The sequence below is a fragment of the Protomyctophum parallelum genome, assembly GCF_964188405.1.
Source record: "Protomyctophum parallelum genome assembly, chromosome: 21".
Taxonomy (NCBI): Eukaryota; Metazoa; Chordata; class Actinopteri; order Myctophiformes; family Myctophidae; genus Protomyctophum; species Protomyctophum parallelum.
This window is the reverse complement of record NC_139713.1, coordinates 4,886,351-4,900,024: the sequence shown is the minus strand read 5'-3', so window position 1 is coordinate 4,900,024 and position 13,674 is coordinate 4,886,351. Positions and strand designations below refer to the sequence as shown.

At 45.8% G+C, this 13,674-nt stretch overlaps 1 protein-coding gene across 1 annotated transcript in view; it reads left to right on the top strand.

Annotated features, from left to right (window-relative positions):
* Positions 1-10,099: 10,099 nt before the first annotated feature.
* The window catches only part of arrdc3b (arrestin domain containing 3b), a gene marked incomplete at its 5' end in the record, with an annotated part of 29,974 nt that continues 26,399 nt past the window's right edge, over positions 10,100-13,674 (top strand). Inside the window, 2 exon segments of the mRNA XM_083792959.1 lie at positions 10,100-10,177; positions 12,044-12,276. Coding sequence (XP_083649085.1) covers positions 10,100-10,177; positions 12,044-12,276 — 311 coding nt within the window.

Here is a 13,674-nt window from a genome sequence, read left to right as displayed (position 1 = left end):
TGTATTTGTTGCAACAGTGGAGCACCTGGTCTGACAAGCATTCAATTGTTTGATATTTTAAACAAACAATGTTGATATCAGGGTGGTCACAGCTTTTACATGTCAACTCCGTCAGGACATTATTATGATCTTTGTTAAGAATTCCAAAATAATGTTTATTATAAAAGTTTAGGGTTAGGTTTAGCTAACAAATGAAGCAAAAACAAAATGGCTACATTGTACTACAGAGGGTTAAGATGAAAACAAATGACATTTTGTCAACTCCGTCAGACGTCAACTCCGTCAGGTTTTGTGTCTGACGGAGTTGACATGTATCTGACGGAGTTGACAAAAGTGTTCCTAAAACAATAAAATTATAGTTTTTGAATAATGGGACGTATTCTAATTTGGCACACAGTTAGAGCATGCCTTAAGGAACATTTTTGGCTATAGGGCCATCACAGATTTGTCTCGTGGTGACCATGGCAGCCATTTTCCAAAATTGCCACCACCTGATGTTATTTTACAATAACTCAAGTTCTACACCACCTAGGATCTTGATTCTGGTGACTAAGACTACATTTTCAAGGATGAGGGATACAGTGGTACAATTTAGATTTTCCCTGTGACCATGGCAGCCATATTTCAAAATGGCCGCCACCTGCTGTTATTTTACAATAACTCAAGTTCTACACCATCTAGGATCTTGATTCTGGTGACTAATCATACATTTTCAAGGATGTGGGATACATTGGTACTATTTAGATTTGTCCTGTGACTATGGCAGCAATTGTTTTTCAAAATGGCCGCCACCTGCTGTTATTTTACAATAACTCAAGTTTTAGACCACCTAGGATCTTGATTCTGGCGACTAATAATACATTTTAAAAGATGAGGAATACAGTGGTACTATTTAGATTTGTCCTGTGACCATGGCAGCCATTGTTTTTCAAAATGACCACCAACCTGCTGTTATTTTACCAATAACTCAAGTTTTAGACCACCAAGGATCTTGATTCTGGTGACTAATCATTACATTTTCAAGGATGAACTTTCTCTGGGAGGGGTCAGGGCTTATTTCAGGTGCAGGTTGAGTTGCTACTGACAGGACATTAAAAGGAGGTGGGCTTTCTGGCCTTTGACTTGTCCCTTTCAGGTACAGACGCACAGTTTGACTTCACTGGCCACTGCAGTGTGGCGTTGATCTTGGTGGCCTCCTGCCAGTGTTTCTCCATCCTTCTCATGACCTCTGTGTTCTGGGGCTCTGTTATAGTTAACTTACATTGTCTTGGCTGGAGATTGCTTTCCTGCAGGGTCCAGCCCAGTCTTGTGCAGATGGCTGCTGGCCCACCTGGAGGCCCCAAACTCACTTGTTCGGTTGGTGTGATTAGGTGGGGTGGTCTTCCCCAATCAGGATGAAGGGTTTAACCCTTTCAAACGGCAGTCTGGCCAAGTGTCTGTATTTAGTTGTGAGGCTAGATACAGGATACGATTTCTCACCCAGCCCCAGGTGACTTGAGGTGAAGGCTCCTTTGATTTGGTAACATTGCTTTGGTTGACATGCTGGGGACACAGAACGACACTGATGCCTTCAGTGTCTGCACATCCTGCCTGATAGTCCTGAAGGCAGATCTTCTGTCTTCAGTCTTTCGCTCACTGTTCACTGCTCAATGTTCACCTCAAGCAGGTCTTCAAGGTGTTTGCCTTTGCACAGGCTATATGGCTAGGACTCGTGCTTCAACCACTCAGAGAACTCCAACATGGTGTTGGTTGCTCCTGGGCCGCAGAGCATTGTGCGGCAGAATTCAGCTCTCATCTCTGGTGGCAGCTTGTTGAGGAGTCGTGCAACATGTGAGCCGCATCTAAGTTCTGTGTCTCCCTCTGGGCCTAGGGTAGACACTTGCTATTTTCCGTAACACTAATTGGTGGGGCTGTCCAAACTTGTTGTTTAGTTGTCAATCGGGTCTCTGTTGGTGAAGTCGGGTCTAGGTGGTCTAGAAGATGAGTTAGTCAGGGGATATTAATACAATCTGGTAATACATTCCTTATCAAGAATTTTCTTCACCAATGTGTTTGGAAGGGTGTCTACTAACATATCCCACATTGCTTTATATTCAACCACCCTAGGGGAACTTTTGACAGCTGCTGAAAGTTGGGGTACCATCAACAACCTATATAAGGCAAAATGTTCATTATGCTTTAAGTAGCATGTGACATGTCAAACTAGGGAGTTTTCATGATTCTGAATGCATTCCAAACATTAGCTATGCACGAAGAACACTCCTTGGGCTGAAAACGGCCATAGCCGTCATCACAAAATGAGGTCAGCACATTTGGGCAAGTGGATATATGGCCGAATTTAGCCCAAGGGGTTTGACCCCTAGTTTGGCCATAGACTCCCTAGTTTGGCCATAGCCACTTGGTATGGTACCCAACTTTCAGCAGCTGTCAAAAATGTTCAATAGAAACCAATGTGGGATATGTTAGTAGACACCTTTACAAACACATTGGTGAAAAAATTATTGGTAAGAAATGTATTCACAGATTTAACATTATTCTGATAATATTCCCTGACTAAATTGGTAAAATAATAGCAGGTCCACCATTTTTGAAAATGGCTGCCATTGTCACAGGATAAATCTAAATAGTACAACTGTATTCCTCCTCCTTGAAAATGTAGGATTAGTCACCAGAATCAAGATCCTAGGTGGTGTAGAACTTGAGTTATTGGGAAATAACAGAAAGTTGGCGGCCATTTTGAAAAATGTCTACCATGGTCACAGGACAAATCTAAATAGTACCAATGTATCCCACATCCTTGAAAATGTATGATTAGTCACCAGAATCAAGATCCTAGGTGGTGTGGAACTTGAGTTATTGTAAAATAACAGCAGGTGGCGGCCATTTTGAAAATGGCTGCCATGGTCACAGGGCCAATATAAATAGTACCACTGTATTCCTCATCCTTGAAAATGTGGGATTAGTCACCAGAATCAAGATCCTAGGTGGTCTAGAACCTAAATCAGTTAAACTTGTCAACTCCGTCAGATGTTCGTCAACTCCGTCAGACGTTCGTCCCGTGATGTTTTTGTTAATTTCCAAAGAAATAGAAAATTCGATGTTAAATATTTTGTGCTTATGTATTGAAACACCAACTGAAATGATACGTAATGATGTTTTTTTTTTTTTTTTACATGGTTTTCATGTTATAATATTGAAAATAAAGGTTGAAATGACGGATTTGAGAAATTCGATATTTCATAATAGTGTGATATTGGAACAAAACAATATTAAAAGAATTGTATTACTTAACTTGATTACTGAAAGCCATTATAAGATAACTGAGGACTTTATATTATTGTTGAAATTATCAAATTCAATTAAAAGGGATTTTAGTGTGTCTGACGGAGTTGACAAGAATCAGGTATTAAGTGCATAAATGTCCCATTTTAGAAAGAAATGTTATGCGAAAAACCTGTTCCTTCTCAAGATTGGTAGTTGAGACCTGTGTCTACAAATACATCTATTTGATTTGAATGTATCTTAAAAAAAAAAAAAATCTAGTTTGAAAAAGGTTTTGTCCCTTATCTCAAGAATGGGTGATATATAAATACAATTTACAATTTAGGCATTTAGCAGACGCTCTTAATCCAGAGTGACTTACATTAAGCAAGAACAAAAGCATGGGAATACATCACATAAAAGCATTTATCATGAAACATGCGTAAGCTAAGAAAGTAACAGTGGAATATCTATATAATGAAACTATACATACACTATACATATTTACTACTATGCTATACATATGTACTATGGCGTGCTATGACTATATACAATGCAATTATAGTGCTGTCTACATAACATGCTATAAGTCTGTATCAGATGCTATCTAAGTCTACAGAAATGCTATCTAAGGGGGTGGGGTAAGTGCTATGGGCCATGATGGAGTCTGAAAAGGTGGGTTTTCAGGCTACGATAAAAAAAATGATTTATATAATCTATAAATCACGTCTGTGATTTATATATAAACAATGACCACCTATAGCCATGCATTATGCCTCACAAAGGCTTACATAAATACATGTCCATGGATATAATTAAGGTGCTAAACCCGTTACAAAGAGGAAGTACGTGTGCATTATTTGGGCACAGCTGGTCGCCCCCGTTTCACAGAAAACAATCTAAAATGAACGGAACCAACTCTGTTAATGTAATCATGTAAGCATGAAGTCACTTTACTGTAGACAATGTATACCGAATATTACTGTACCTAAAATATATGTATGTATCCTGTTTGTTAATCACCACAATGCCTATAATGTACCTTCCATTCTTCCTGTATAGTCCTGTCAACATAATTATGAAGTATAGGAATGCTGAACGTTGTGTCATCGTGCTAAGCGATGACACACACGCGCGCGCGCGCGTGTGTGTGTGTGTGTGTGTGTGTGTGTGTCAGCGCAGCTACACCTTAGCGCACAGCCGCGGACAGATGAACCTGACGCCCAGCGTCATTCAGACAGATGAACCTGACGCCCAGCGTCATTCAGACAGATGAACCTGACGCCCAGCGTCATTCAGACAGATGAACCTGACGCCCGGCGTCATTCAGACAGATGAACCTGACGCCCGGCGTCATTCAGACAGATGAACCTGACGCCCAGCGTCATTCAGACAGATGAACCTGACGCCCAGCGTCATTCAGACAGATGAACCTGACGCCCAGCGTCATTCAGACAGATGAACCTGACGCCCAGCGTCATTCAGACAGATGAACCTGACGCCCAGCGTCATTCAGACAGATGAACCTGACGCCCAGCGTCATTCCGGCTTTTTAGACAGCTGGTGGATGGAAAAGAATTCCCGGACAGATTCCGGGAAACGCTCTCCTCCGCGTCAGTCAGCCGCGGAGGTGGAGCTTCTTTTCCATCCACCAGCTGTCTTAACAAGCGGGAATAATGACGTTGGTCGTCAGCTTCCTCTGTCCGCGGCTGTGCGCTAAGGTGTGCCTGCGCTGTGTGTGTGTGTGCGACGTACATGCGTGTGCGAGAGAGAGAGAGATGAGATGATATTCTGGTCGTATCATATGACTCGGATCAGATGCGATGTGAAGAAACAGCCCCTGCATGTCTTGTTTGTTGAGTACAAAGTGGTTTATTATTATTCATGATGTGTGTCTTGCATAACCGTAAAGCGTTGCATGACTGTCTGGGATCCTATGATAGTGATACTGAAGTGCATTCATATTATAGGCTGTATGTATATATACGGTATAACCCATTTAGGCCTGACGTCGAAATAAATGAAAAATGTTTTGCTGCTATTTTTCAATAGCTAAAGCCATAACATAATGCTTAAGTTAAAACACCAAAAGGGGTTTCCCGTACGGAATGGGATAATGGTGTACTGTGTCTGTGTGTGGGCACGTCATGCATGTATGTATGTATGCTGCGTCTATAAGTGTTAGAAGCTGTTCATAAACCAAGCCTTACAGTGGCGTGCACAGATAGACACTAGGGGGTGCTAGAACCATGGTGACATTGATCAAATCTTGATAAAAAAACGCTTCTACTATATTATTTAGGCCCCCACAATCTAAAGCTATGTTTCTATGTCAGTGGTTCTTCGATTAAAAAAAAAATAGCAGACCTACAAGCTTGTAGTTCTGCTATTTTTCGATAGCTATAAAGCACCAAAATGGGTTCCCGCCCCAAAATGTGCTGCACAAGGTGCCCTTTTTTTTCACTTGAGCACCTGCCCCTCTAAATGTCTGTGCACGCCACTGAAGCTTTAGGAGGTCTAAAGCTGTACGGTCGCACACTGGGCGCGTATTTCGGAACAAACGACGTCAAATATACTTTAGCTGTTTTTCAATAGCTAAAGTATATATCCCGCCCAGAATGGGTTAAAGGGACACTTCACCCTTTTTGCACAAAAAATATGTGTTAATGACATTTAGAAGCTTCAGAACACTTTCCTGGGGGTCTTTATGTATATATGTAATATGTGGTTTTAGATATTTTAGATTTTAGCAGTGAGCCCAGTGTCTCTGATGTCATGGACTCTCACTACCTTCCTGGACTACAATTCCCATAATACTTTGGTGCACTGCTCCTCCTTGTGGATAGGGGGAGAGCTGTCTTAGAGACAACATCTCCAGTCCAAGGACTGTATAAAGAGGACGGGAAGCGAAGACCGTAAGGGCGCCGCCATGTTGCTCACATGGTGCTCCATGGAAGGAAAGAAACATGCGCAGTTGCAGACAAAGGAAGCTGAAGGAGGAAGTGTTGGCTGCATATAGCCCATTGCGCATGTTTCCTTTCCTTCCATGGAGCACCATGTGAGCAACATGGCGGCGCCCTTACGGTCTCCGCGTCCCGTCCTCTTTAGACAGTCCTTGCTCCAGTCCAGGAAGGAAGTGAGACCAGTGTCCATGACATCAGAGACACTGGGCTCACTGCTACAATCTAAAATATCTAAAACCACATATTACACACATAAAGACCCCCAGGAAAGTGTTCTAAAGCTTCTAAACGTCATTAACATTTTTTTTGCAAAAAGGGTGAAGTGTCCCTTTAAGTATAACCACCGTTAACCACTTCATTACCTGGCCCTGTTGTCCGTGTTTTGGGCATGTGTCGTTATTATATATGTGAAAAAGAATCTTCAAACATTTCCAAAGAAGTTGCAGCTTTGAGCAGCTTGTAGATCAGCTATTTTCACTGGTCGTCATATTATGATGAAGTATTATGTATATATATATAGGGCTTGAAGTCATACAGTGTAACATTTTCCAATTAAACAAATGTTCATTTTTGTTACTCTTGTATTGTTGATTTTCCTCAATAAACCATTACACATAAATGTGATTTTTATTCATGGAGGTGATCCATGCTTTGGCAGGCGCTGGAAATCTATTAGTTTATGTATTTTTTAACATGAATAAATACCGTTTCGGAAACACCTTTTGCTTTCCGAAATAATCTCGCAATGATAATGTTGTTTTTCATTCTTTTATTCTCGCCTCTTTTTTTTAAACTGAATTCTGGGAATCGCAGTTCCAACAGAGCTATACCAGAAGCAGAGGTGTCGCCAAAAAGACTACAAAAATGGATGCTACGCCGTATGACTTAAAGTGTTTTAATATTATTATTATTATTATTTCCCTGTGTATTCATTGGTCCAGTTACACCATACATTGAGATTGTTGATTTAGCACAAAACGACTTTGTGTAATGATCTTATTGTATAAACAAATAAATAATTTTATACATAGTTAAACCTATACAGTGTTATTATTATTTATTATCATCTGGCACAATAAAAGTGCTTGAAGCAATTGTCTTTATTTTAAAAAATATGTATTTGTACAGCATGTACAGTACATCAACATGCTATAGCCACTTTTCAAGTTAGGATTAGGTTATATTTTCTCCCCATTTAGTGAAAACTAACACTTTTACACATGTATAGCTTCCTACCAGACAGTGACGATATAATATATATCACATCAAATTATATTTGCCCAGTTATAATTATTAGTTATAGTTAGTTGCTGCGAGCAGTGGCGTGCACAGATAGACACTAGGGGGTGCTAGAGCACCCCCTGCCCTTTTGGCAATGTGCTCTTCTTTTTCTTCTTAATTTGTAGTGTGTGGACCATGCGGTGACATTGATCAAATCTTGATAAAAAACGCTTCTACTATATTATTTAGGCCCCCACAATCTAAAGCTATGTTTCTATGTCAGTGGTCCTTCGATTAAAGAAAAACAGCAGACCTACAAGCTCATAGCGCGCCACTCGGTGGCGCGCTACGAGCTTGTAGATCTGCTATTTTTCAATAGCTAAAGCACCAAAAAAGGGTTCCCGCCCCAAAATGCGCTGCACAAGGTGCCCTTTTTTTCACTTGAGCACCTGCCCCTCTAAATGTCTGTGCACGCCACTGGCTGCGAGAGTCTATAGCCAACACCAACCCGGGATTCCTGGATCGCTGCCCTCCACAATGTCCTCTAATCCAACATCAGGTTCTTGAACTCTGCAGTGTCGTCAGCCAAGCTGTCGCGCCGCAGCACGTCTACATTAGGTGGTACGCTTCTTTCCCCTCCTGGCTTTGCCCTGTGGTCGGCTCCCATATAGAGTCAATTTACGTCTACAGTTATAATTATTATCGTAATATAATAATAATAATAATAATACTTACGCAACCTTAACCAGCTCCCCTGATTGGCCAACAACACCCTGTGACGTATGTTTCGGACGTCACCAAATACAGCAAGGTTTATATGAATCCCGGCTGCTTTCTCTCCCTGCGAATATTCACCACCGGTTAGTTTGTGGACCTAAAAGGGTGCGTTCGTTTGCATTTTTGGGTTGGATTTCATACTAACGAGCATGTCTTCCGTAGCCGAAGAAGAGGACCTGGGCAAGGACGACCCGGTCAACGTCATCGACGACGTGCTCCTGACGACCACCATACAGGCCCAGAAGCCCGCGGCCGGCAAACACATAGCCATACCGTTCCACGAGGTCCAGAAGCTGTGCCTGGAGTACCGCTTCATTCCGCGGATCGAGGGCCTGCAGACCTTCACGTCCCTGGCCAAGCTCCAGCTCAACAGCAACAGCATCAAGAGGATCGAGGGACTGGAACGTCTCACCAGCCTGAGGTGCCTCGACCTGTCCTTCAACGACATCGAGCGCGTCGAGTGCTTCGACACGCTGGTGAAGCTGGAGGACCTGAGCCTCTACCACAACAAGATCTCCGTCTTGGAGAACATGGACACGCTCAACAGGCTCCAGATCGTCTCTATCGGAATGAACCTGATCGACGACCTGGAGAGCGTGGAATACCTCCGGAGGTTCAAGGACCTGCACTGTCTCAACCTGGCCGGGAACGTCATCTGCGACATAGCCGACTACAAGAACGTCATCGCGTCCCGGCTGCCGACGCTGTCCTACCTGGACTACAGGCTGGTCGACAGGGTGTCGGACGAGGCCGTGAAGGCCATCAGCGAGTACGACCTGATCGTCTCCATGCTCCGCGACAAGGAGATCCTGTACGAGAAGAGCCTGGTGGACCCGGAGCAGCTCCACCGCGACGCCTTCGTGGAGTTCCTGAACGACCACCACCTGTACGACAGCATCATCGAGGACGACGAGGAGGCGCAGAAGTGGACCGAGGCGCCCGGCATGGCCGCCCTCCTCCAGGCCTTCAAGTACGTCGTGCACGACGTGTGCACGCAGATCTTCGACACGGGCCTGCACGAGTGGGAGCAGCGCGAGGCCGAGATCCAGGCCTTCTACGTGCGCCTGAAGGCCACGGTGGCCGCCAACCAGCAGGTGGCGGGCCAGGTGGTCACGGAGTTCGAGCTGCGGCGGAAGCAGCGGATGCTGGAGATCTGCGCGCTGCCGGACGCCGGCCGGCAGGCGGAGCAGCGGCTGGCGTACGACGAGGAGATCAAGCTCTTCTTCGACGGCCTGATGACGCTGGAGATGCAGCTGGTGGACGAGCTGGCCGCGCTCATCAGGGAGCTGGGCCGGAGGATCGGCGAGATGGTCGACGGCTTCACCGAGACGGCCCGGGGCGTCTTCGAGCAGATCCGCGGCGAGGAGAAGAAGACGGACGACGAGCTGATGAAGAACGTGGTGGCCACAGTGCAGAAGGTGCAGGCCAACGAGATGAAGGACCTGCCCATCGACGTCCGCATGCTCTTCAAGAAGAAGGAGACGGTGGTGGACGCCATGGTGGCCTGGCACCAGAACCGCGTGCAGAAGATCAACCAGCGCGAGGAGAAGCTGAGGATGCGCATCCACCAGTGGCTGGTGGAGTTCCTGGAGGGCATCCGGGACGAGGAGGTGAAGCGGACGGGACACCGCCTGGCCGAGGTGAACACCTACATCTCCTACGTGAAGGGGGAGCTGGCGCTCATCCGGCCCTACAGCCCCGCCCAGAGCGCAGAGCCTGCAGCGCAGAGAGCGCCGAGCCAGTAGAGCGCAGAGTATACGCTACGCTACGGTACGATCCAGAGAGCGCCGAGCCAGTAGAGCGCAGAGTATACGCTACGCTACGGTACGAGCCCTGGGGCCATTCCTCCTGGGGCTCTGGATGTTCCGGGGAGCCCCATGCACACGGACCCCCCGGGGAGCCCCACACGGACCCCTCAGGGACCCCCACACGGACCCCCCGGGGACCTCCACATGGTAATTGTGTCATTTCTCAACCGTTTTGGACCTGGGGCGGCTCGCCGGAACTGGGCTGGCACCCTGGGCACGTTCCTGGGGGTCCGTATGTTCTGGGGACCCCCCCGGGGACACCACAATACAGTACAGTACAGTAACTAACAATAAATGTATAGTTGTTAATTTGAAGGATCTTCCAGTTTGATCTACAAGCCCCTCCCGATGACTCAGATCCGCTAAACACAGAGAAGCTGTTTGAACCTCGAACCTAAAACGTCCGGGGCAACGCTCCACACGTCCCACACGCTCCACACGTCCCACACGCTCCACACGTCCCACACGCTCCACACGTCCCACACGCTCCACACGTCCCACACGCTTCACCCGGCAGTTTCACTACCAATTCTCCCCCATAATCTGAAGACTCACCTCATCAGAGACTCACCCTTAGCCCCGTCAGAAGACTCACCTCATCAGAGACTCACCCTTAGCCCTCTGAAGACTCACCTCATCAGAGACTCACCCTTAGCCCCCTCTGAAGACTCACCTCATCAGAGACTCACCCTTATCCTGTCTGAAGACTCACCTCATCAGAGACTCACCCTTAGCCCCGTCTGAAGACTCACCTCATCAGAGACTCACCCTTATCCTGTCTGAAGACTCACCTCATCAGAGACTCACCCTTAGCCCCTCTGAAGACTCACCTCATCAGAGACTCACCCTTAGCCCCACTGAAGACTCACCTCATCAGAGACTCACCCTTAGTCCCGTCTGAAGACTCACCTCATCAGAGACTCACCCTTATCCTGTCTGAAGACTCACCTCATCAGAGACTCACCCTTAGCCCCACTGAAGACTCACCTCATCAGAGACTCACCCTTAGTCCCGTCTGAAGACTCACCTCATCAGAGACTCACCCTTATCCTGTCTGAAGACTCACCTCATCAGAGACTCACCCTTATCCTGTCTGAATACTCACCTCATCAGAGACTCACCCTTAGCCCTGCCTGAAGACTCACCTCATCAGAGACTCACCCTTAGTCCCGTCTGAAGACTCACCTCATCAGATACTCACCCTTAGCCCCTCTGAAGACTCACCTCATCAGAGACTCACCCTTAGTCCCACTGAAGACTCACCTCATCAGAGACTCACCCTTAGTCCCACTGAAGACTCACCTCATCAGAGACTCACCCTTAGTCCTGTAGGACTGAAGACTCACCTCATCAGAGACTCACCCTTATCCCCTCTGAAGACTCACCTCATCAGAGACTCACCCTTAGTCCCACTGAAGACTCACCTCATCAGAGACTCACCCTTAGCCCCTCTGAAGACTCACCTCATCAGAGACTCACCCTTAGCCCCCTCTGAAGACTCACCTCATCAGAGACTCACCCTTAGTCCCGTCTGAAGACTCACCTCATCAGAGACTCACCCTTATCCTGTCTGAAGACTCACCTCATCAGAGACTCACCCTTAGCCCCACTGAAGACTCACCTCATCAGAGACTCACCCTTAGTCCCGTCTGAAGACTCACCTCATCAGAGACTCACCCTTATCCTGTCTGAAGACTCACCTCATCAGAGACTCACCCTTATCCTGTCTGAATACTCACCTCATCAGAGACTCACCCTTAGCCCTGCCTGAAGACTCACCTCATCAGAGACTCACCCTTAGTCCCGTCTGAAGACTCACCTCATCAGATACTCACCCTTAGCCCCTCTGAAGACTCACCTCATCAGAGACTCACCCTTAGTCCCACTGAAGACTCACCTCATCAGAGACTCACCCTTAGTCCCACTGAAGACTCACCTCATCAGAGACTCACCCTTAGTCCTGTAGGACTGAAGACTCACCTCATCAGAGACTCACCCTTATCCCCTCTGAAGACTCACCTCATCAGAGACTCACCCTTAGTCCCACTGAAGACTCACCTCATCAGAGACTCACCCTTAGCCCCTCTGAAGACTCACCTCATCAGAGACTCACCCTTAGCCCCCTCTGAAGACTCACCTCATCAGAGACTCACCCTTAGTCCTGTAGGACTGAAGACTCACCTCATCAGAGACTCACCCTTAGCCCCACTGAAGACTCACCTCATCAGAGACTCACCCTTAGTCCCGTAGCACTTGACGTATAGCCGTGATGACCATGGCAAAGATGGCATGTTATTGAGACAGATGCATATGATTTAATGTTTGTTTTAGAGTACTAATGATTACTAATAATGAATGACATAAATCTGTTTGCCAGCCAAGTCTATGGACTTTAATGCTTGTTTAGGGCACTAAATGATGACATAAGAAACAGTGGCAGCCAAAGTCTATGGACTAATAATGTCTGTTTTGTTGAGTACGTTTGTTTAAAAGAGTGAGGCACCCCTCACTTCACACAAGTGTGATTTTTTACAAGTATGGTAAGAATGGTGGTCCCTTATTGGCTGTGGATTGTGACGTAACTGCCGTATGTTTTAAGGTCTACAGGATTTAGAACAGCAGTAATTGACGTTAGTTAGTAGCAGTACTTGCGCGCTCTGCTTGCGCACAAGTAGGCCATGTATATGGCAAGTTGGCACCTCGACAGAGTGCATTCATAGTTTAATATTATATCTACCGGTGTACCTTTATCTATGATCCTACTGTAACCTACTGTAATAGATACATTTCAAGGATCTCCAGTTTGATATGAATTAGGCCACAGACCCCCCCCCCCCCCTCCCCCCCTTGATATTATAGTATTTTTTATTTATGTATGCATTTCTGGGACCCCCCCCCCCCCCAAACTACACACTGAAATCCTCAGTGTTAATTCAACTCTTTGAGTGTACGGTTGGAACAGGTAAAGGTCTGGCGGTGGTTGAGGTACGGTAATTCCTTGTATATATTTTTGTTCTTGTATGTTAACCCATTTTGGGTGTTAGCATCATGTTATGCTTTAGCTATTGAAAAATAGCAGATCTACAAGCTCATAGCGCGCCACCGAGTGGCGCGCTACGAGCTTGTAGGTCTGCTATTTTTGAAAATATCGAAGAACGACTGACGTAGAAACATAGCTTTTTCAGAAAACTGTCAGGATGTAGAAGACATTTTTAGAATCTGATCTCAGGTCAGAATGGGGTTTTAATACAAGGTGCTGTAAGTGATTTTGTTTTTGTTTAAATGAGTGTAAATTAGCTCTATATTCCCCTACTATAGCAGCCGTTCAGTAACAGGGCTCTCCCACGTCTTTCCAGCAAACAAGAGAATACATTTTCAGGTCAGGATCTGCCGTTGGCAAAAAAGAACGCGACAGTGTGATATTATATGAGTCTGGTTTATTAGCCAGGCTATATATAGATCAGGAACAGGACATGAAGAAGGAGAATTAAGCCTGCGACTGAACTTTAGCAATGATTACTGTAGTATATCAATCTATACAGTATAGGACCTTTTAACAAAAACATGTTGTTTTCATCCTGACGTCAGCACTGTGTGTATAAAAGCTCTTCATCATGACGTCAGCACTGTGTGTATAAAAGCTC